This window comes from Amaranthus tricolor, chromosome 13, assembly GCF_026212465.1.
Source record: "Amaranthus tricolor cultivar Red isolate AtriRed21 chromosome 13, ASM2621246v1, whole genome shotgun sequence".
NCBI lineage: Eukaryota > Viridiplantae > Streptophyta > Magnoliopsida > Caryophyllales > Amaranthaceae > Amaranthus > Amaranthus tricolor.
The window spans coordinates 5,724,226-5,731,407 of NC_080059.1; the positions used below are offsets into that span (position 1 = coordinate 5,724,226).

Sequence of the window (7,182 nt, forward strand, 5' to 3'; positions counted from 1 at the left end):
AAATAAACCCTAAAATAGTGTTTGTGCTCCAAAAAACCCAACTTGATACAACCGGACTTTACAGTGAAAGTAGAAATTTTGTATAGACTTAATTCACACTATTTTAATAATAACAATAAATATTTATCAATAATTATATTTGTTAACTAAAAATACTTGATATTTTAATACTCCTATACACTAATCTACACTAAAACAATATAAATTAAGTTCATACTAGACTTTTTTATAAGTGCAAACTCAAATGAACACTAGTTACTAGTTAGTATAGTTTAAACTAAAAAGAGTATTTCTATTTCCTACTTCCTAGTGGGCAAGAGCACAATTGCACATGTAATCATGTGGAGATGATACCCTTTCTGTCTTCCCACTTCTTCCTCTCCTTCCCCGCCAATGTGACCAAAGACCACCCTTTTGTCCCTCCATTGAAAGTTGAAACCCCTCTTTAGTCCTTAATAATTAATTAATTAATTAATTTGCCCACATACTATTCTTAAATGTGCTCTCTTTCTTCACTGTCTCGTTCCAAATCTAATCCTCTTTTATTCATTTCTGATTCATAACAAACATTAAATCATCTGCTTTTCTCTTTTTCCATTTCAGTAACCCTGTAAGTAAAAAAGAAGATAACTTTATATTTTTGAAAGGAATCATTGCCCTGATTTTGATTTTGATTTATAATCTTGCCAAATTAGACTTTTGGGCACAATTTTCAACACAAATACTGTACTGGGTTATTTTCATTGGGTTTTTAAGTAACAGTTTGAATCAAAAAGTTAATAGCTTTGATAATATTTGATGGTGATTCAAATCATGGGTACATGTGTCAGTTTAGATTGCTGAATTTTGGGTGTTTTTTGGGGCGGAAAATGCGGCGAAGGGCTACCGAATTCCGGCGCCGACGACGGATTTCCAATTGGATCTGGATACTCCTTGGATTGTTTTTCTTTGCTGGGATTTTTTTGTTTGTAGTTCAGCATAATCATAATCAAGATCAAGTCTCTCAGCCGACAATGGTAGGTTTCGTTAATCAATTATTTTTTGTTTGTTAACTTTAGTCTAATAAGTTGTTTACTTGTTATGATTTTGGATCACATCATTTTTTATAATTCTATGTATTTAATTTGAATTTTGGGTGTTCATCATTTGAAGTAGAATTATTTTTGATTGACTTTTTAGTATACTTGAATTTTGATGGATATAAGTTTTGTTTTGGTTGCTTGTCAATTTTGTTTGTGGGTCAAAGTGATGTAATAGGCAATATCTTGGTTGGTGGGATTGAGATATAGTACAAGAACAACTAGTTTTGGTTGGTTGTAATATCATTGTATCAATGTGTTTATAAAGCTCTTGTTTTACTTTTTAGATATGTTTTTGAGTTCATTAATGGCATGAGTTTTGGTTGTTATTTGTGTTTATAGTCTAGATGGATGAAGGTAGCGCGAATGGTTGCCTTAATACAATGTTTCATGGAAATTGTTTAAGCCTTAATGTAATTAAGGGTCTTCTTTGAGAAGGATTGTTTCTAAACATTTTGATTTTGATGATCTTTTCCCCACCATTTTGGAATTGGCCCTGTTAGGACATAAGTATAGTCATTTAATATTGAGGAAGCTTCCATGTTGTACATATAGGTATTTCGGCTTTAGGGCTTGCAACGAAGATGCTAATGGATGTAAAGTTCAAGCTTTGTAGTTCACCGCGGTTGTTCATTATCGTGTGTAAAGTGTAATTATGATGCTGCGTGTGTGTAAAGTGTAGTTGTGATGCTGCGTGAATGTTCATGATCGTGTGTGCGCAGGGTTCAGTTTCTTTATATTTGTAGAGTTCTGTTTTAAGTAGCTAAAAGTTTTTCCTCATCTTATGACAACCTCATGCATTCATTGTAAGCTATGTTACTCGGATTCTTCATTTTGTTTCACGTATCCGTGTTCGATTGTTGATCCTCGGACATTGGTATGACACTTAGACACTTCATTTTAGGCGTAATTGAATATTTAGACATATCCGACACTTGGACACGTACCAGTATCTGACATCAGTACTCGAGTCCAAGTAACGTAGATTGTAATCTATCCTTTTTGGTTTGGTTTTCCATAATGTTTCCCTAAGCTCATACGGTCGTACCTTCATTGTCAAAAGTGGATGGTTAAGAATTGCACTTAGTCACTTACCGTGTGTAATTGTGTACGGGGACTGTGAATCAAGTTTTCTTGATATAGGAGCTAGATTAGAAGCTGATGAATTAGGTTATGAAATGTACCTTTTGTTTTGTTGGGTGCTGTTCATTTCTCTTCTCTAGTAAATACTAATCATTGCAAACTTTCTAACTTTTGTATTATTAGTCTAAATGGAGAAAATTTCTCTTTTGTGTGTAACCCCTATCATGTAGATTTATTTTCATGTATTTGGTGCTCCCTAGCTAGTGTCCAATGATTTGCCGGAAACAATCGTCATGTATATGAGAGGATGGGTTGGGTGAACAATTTCTAATCCTTTATGCCTTTCAACATATGTACTTTTATTAATTATGTGTCATTGTGTATATATGCACATGACTAAAGTTGTCGATACGTATTTTGGGTTAATCGTTCAAAAGGCATACCGTTCACCCTAACTTAATAGCTCATGTATCTACATTCTACCTGCAAAGATCTTTGTAAGATCCTCTTGACTTTTCGTCTGAACCGGGAACTTTGAAGTTCAAAGATGCAGCTGAATGACCTGACATGCAATTGAGGAATCACGAAGGAGAATACCGTGCTAGATAGTGGATACTTCTATGTGATTTTTTGTATTACTTGCAGTGTCTAACCAGTAGTTAACGGATTTATTGACAGGAAAACGATGACATAGTAGAACCTATTCGCGAACAAGTAAACTTCACGGATCAGTTAAGTTCAGGTTCCATTGCAAGGCAATTAGCCGATCAAATGACTCTTGCCAAAGCATATGTTATCATTGCAAAAGAGCACAACAACCTTCAGCTTGCTTGGGAACTCAGCTCAAAGATAAGAAGTTGTCAGCTTCTGCTTTCTAAAGCCGCTATGCGAGGAGAACCTGTTTCACCGGATGAAGCCGAACCCATAATTAAGAGCCTGGCCTCTCTAATATTCAAGTCCCAGGATGCACACTATGACTTAGCTACTACAATAATGACTATGAAATCTCACATTCAAGCACTCGAGGAGCGTGCACATGCGGCAACTGTTCAGAGCATTGTTTTCGGACAGCTGGCCGCTGAAGCATTGCCGAAGAGCCTTCATTGTTTAAGCATCAAACTAATGACTGACTGGTTGAAGCAGCCGTCGTTGCAGACACTAGTAAAGGAGAACAAGAATTCGCCTCGCCTTGTGGATAACAACCTGTATCATTTCTGCATATTTTCCGATAGTTTGCTCGGTGTTTCTGTGGTTGTCAACTCTACCATCTCCAATGCCGACCATCCGAAACAACTCGTTTTTCACGTAGTTACCAATAGTGTCACTTACGGTGCTATGCAGACTTGGTTTCTTAATAACGACTTGAAAGGCGCAACAATAGAGGTTCAGAACATCGAAGAGTTCACTTGGTTGAATTCCTCATACTCTCCTGTTCTAAAACAACTGCTTGATCCGGATTCAGTTGCCTACTACTTTAGCGGATCACAAGATTTCCGAGTTGAGCCCAAGTTTCGGAACCCAAAATACGTGTCGTTATTGAATCACCTTCGGTTTTATGTACCCGATATTTATCCCCAGCTAGAAAAAATAGTATTCCTTGATGATGATGCGGTCGTCCAAAAGGATCTGACGCCACTTTTCTCGTTGGACTTGCACGGAAATGTGAATGGAGCGGTAGAAACTTGCCTTGAAGCGTTTCATCGATATTATAAATATCTCAACTTTTCAAACCCAATCATCAGCTCGAAGTTTGATCCGCAGGCTTGTGGGTGGGCATTTGGCATGAATGTTTTCGATCTGATTGCATGGAGAAAAGCAAATGTTACAGGACGTTATCATTACTGGATGGAGCAAAATCTAGACCGCTCATTATGGAAGCTAGGTACTCTTCCTCCCGGTCTTCTCAGTTTCTATGGATTGACCGAGCCACTTGATCGCAGATGGCATGTACTTGGATTGGGGTATGATCCGAACATTGATAACCGTTTGATAGAAAGTGCAGCTGTAATTCATTTTAATGGAAACATGAAGCCATGGCTAAAATTAGCCATTAGTCGGTATAAACCTTTGTGGGATAGATATGTGAATCAGAGCAATACATACCTTCGGGAATGTGTCGCAAGTTGAATAGCAGGAATGTTTTTGCGCATTTTTATGTAGTTTACGGTTCAACCAGCTGTAGTCCGAAAGGGGATTTCGCCTTCACTAGGTTCTCTTATTGGTATGGTCTTAGTTCCTCAATTTACATATATATAAATATTCTGATACAGGATGTTGGTTTTACAGATCTAGGTGGCCATAGATTGTAATAGGGAGAAAATATTGAATTTTCATTTTTTTTGGCTGGTGGAATTCATTTTTGGCCTTTAATAGTTGTAGATTCTTATTTTTTTATAGCAATGTGTAATAAATTTATAGCAATTTTGGATCTCAATTGTAACTGTACTTCTGATAGATGGACAACCCTCTTGCTTTAGATATTACCAATTTTATACAATGGTTTGTTTACTACTTTTGGCATTCAATATGGTAATACCTCCATACTTCTACCAACTCCAATGAAAACTGCATGTGTGCGCGTTTTTCAAGGGGGTTCTCAGGTCTTGGCCGCCGCCTTGGAGTCATAGTTCAGGCAGTTGATAGCCGCGTTTTTAGTTTGTTTATTATTTTATCACTGATGATAAAAGGGGGGTTATAATAGGGTTCAACTGGAGTTAATAAACTTGGATTTGTTAAAAAAAGATGCAAGGATGTGTAATTGTAGGCATATACTTCCATGGTGTAAATTTGTAGTTTCGTCGCTATTGCAATAGCAATTACTGTGAAACACCAACGAATGATGCAGTTGTTGTAAGTCGTAATTCCAATATATGCCAAGATTATTAGATAAAAAGCAAATTTTCAACTTAAAGTTGTAGATAGTATCAGTTCAATAAATTTTAAAAACTTTATAACTCAGATGGATACGATTTGGTGCAGCCTTATTTACATTGTGATCAAAAGGATGCACATGTTACACTTTGACATTCATATTACTCAATTAGAAGGAAGCCAAGGTATATATTTAGAATCAAAGAAAGCCCCTCCATCCAACAGTAACCAACCCTATATCTTGCACCTAGTTCAATGTATGGCAACCTCAGAGTAACCATCTTGAGTTGCACATGCGCGAAACATCCCAGTAGTACCGAAAGGCATAGCAATCTCTCCTGTGGCCGATACAGCAACGAGCCCAAACTTGCATTCCGGTGCACCATTTTTAACGACAGACGAAGCAGCTTCTTTCAAAGAAAGACCTTTGTATTCCATAAGTGCAGCCACATCTCGTGCAACAGTACCACGTATGATGTCTTCCCCACTTCCGGTAGCAGAGACAGCACAATAGGTGTTGCTGTATGTGCCTGAACCAATAATTGGGGTGTCTCCAATCCTTCCTACCCATTTGTTGATAACACCCCCTGTTGAGGTTGCGGCAGCCAAGTGACCGTCAAGATCAATAGCAACACACCCAACTGTGCCTAATTGGCTATCACCATCAGCATTGCGTGCTTCCACTTTCACTTCGTTTTGGATTGGATGAGCGTTGTCTAGCTACAAAAACATGTAACCATTCATAGAACAAACATCAATTTCGAAGAATCCATGCTGAGTGAAATAGATGTTTCAACAATATCGATTAGAATATTGTCAAGACCTATAACACTAGAATCATAACAACTTCATCTCAGAGATCGACAAATTCATATGTATATTTAGAGATATAGAAAGTTTCCAATCTGCATCAAGATCAGGTTTGATTTTGTCCATCTCCGAGGTGGAACTTGCATCCCTCAATCATCAAATACTACTAATCGAGTAAGAATTTATTCTCTTTTTTAAACATGATTACCTGAACCCTAATCGATTCTTTGAATTGTTTTAGCCTTTCAACATTTGCCGGTGTGATGAAATCACACGGTTCCAGAGTTGCAACGCCCTGCTGCATACGAAGATGATCGAACATAGACATTTTAAGACTGCAAACAGTTAACAGAAAAGGGGAGTGATGTACCGACTTGTTCCCTAGCAAATGCCTCGGCTCCTTCGAATCCAAGATACACATGAGGAGTCTTCTCCATAACCAAACGCGCCAGAGAAATCGGATTGACAACAGTTTTAAGACCGCAAACAGAACCACATTTCTTGGTCTTACCATCCATTATACTGGCTTCCATTTCTATAGTTCCCTCAGTAGTTAAGACAGACCCCCTCCCAGCATTAAACAGTGGATTGTTTTCCAGTTCACGTACCTATTTAGAACCCGCATACCATTAAAATTACTCCCGCCTCATGTTTGTTCTTACCAATAGATCAAAAGGGTTGTCAAATTTGCATAATAAAGTGACCATTATGAACTAGGACATTAAAAACAGGTCGAGTTGAGCCGTATTCGTGTAGAGATGGGACTAGGCCACATGTGAGTGAGGTTTTTTTGACATTACTAAATGACGCCACCTTTTTCGTTATATCCCCATCCCTTTTGACTTTTTTTGCCCCAGGACTTTATCTCTTTTAACTTCTCCTGACTTTTCTCTAAACTAAACTCTCTCAAGTCAATCGCAACTAATCATTTGTGTAACAAAACAATATAGGAGGTGAATTCAACATCGAAAATGTTGAGATCACTAATTTAATGCAAAATTTCAATCGCAACTAATCTTTTTTAGGTTTCTCAGCAATTAAGCAACAAGCTAAAAGCAAAACATAACAACTATTTACCAAACAGGCGGACGAACAAACTGAAAAAAAAAAGAAGAAAAGGTTACCACAAGTTCAACGACGTGTAGAGAAGAATGGGAATGATTGAGAGCAGAAGAACCAATATGAAGACAATGACGAAGAGCAGATTCACGACCTTCTTTTATATGTTTTGGAAGATCAATCGGAATGTCTCCTGCTCCTCCTTGCACTGCTATCGCCCATTGCCCTTTTCCCATCCTTAATAATTACTCCAATCAATACAATTTCAATTATTCATGGA

At 37.5% G+C, this 7,182-nt stretch overlaps 2 protein-coding genes across 3 annotated transcripts; one reads left to right on the plus strand and one right to left on the minus strand.

Annotated features, from left to right (window-relative positions):
• Positions 1-285: 285 nt before the first annotated feature.
• LOC130798413 (hexosyltransferase GAUT11-like) lies at positions 286-4,673 on the plus strand. Its single transcript, XM_057661378.1, has 2 exons — positions 286-1,016; positions 2,841-4,673. The coding sequence occupies exons 1-2, from the start codon at positions 822-824 to the stop codon at positions 4,287-4,289; spliced, it is 1,644 nt and encodes a 547-aa protein (XP_057517361.1). The 5' UTR covers positions 286-821; the 3' UTR covers positions 4,290-4,673.
• A 417-nt stretch (positions 4,674-5,090) lies between these two features.
• On the minus strand, positions 5,091-7,170 carry LOC130798415 (isoaspartyl peptidase/L-asparaginase 1-like). Of its 2 annotated transcripts, none has more exons than XM_057661380.1 (4): positions 6,968-7,170; positions 6,218-6,451; positions 6,052-6,138; positions 5,091-5,753 (listed from the first exon to the last, which is right to left on the minus strand). In XM_057661380.1, exons 1-4 carry the CDS (start codon positions 7,136-7,138, stop codon positions 5,286-5,288), a joined length of 960 nt encoding a protein of 319 aa, XP_057517363.1. In that variant the 5' UTR covers positions 7,139-7,170; the 3' UTR covers positions 5,091-5,285. The 2 variants fall into 2 exon arrangements, with proteins under 2 accessions (XP_057517363.1, XP_057517362.1); XM_057661379.1 differs by having other exon boundaries at positions 6,052-6,141.
• Positions 7,171-7,182: the final 12 nt, after the last annotated feature.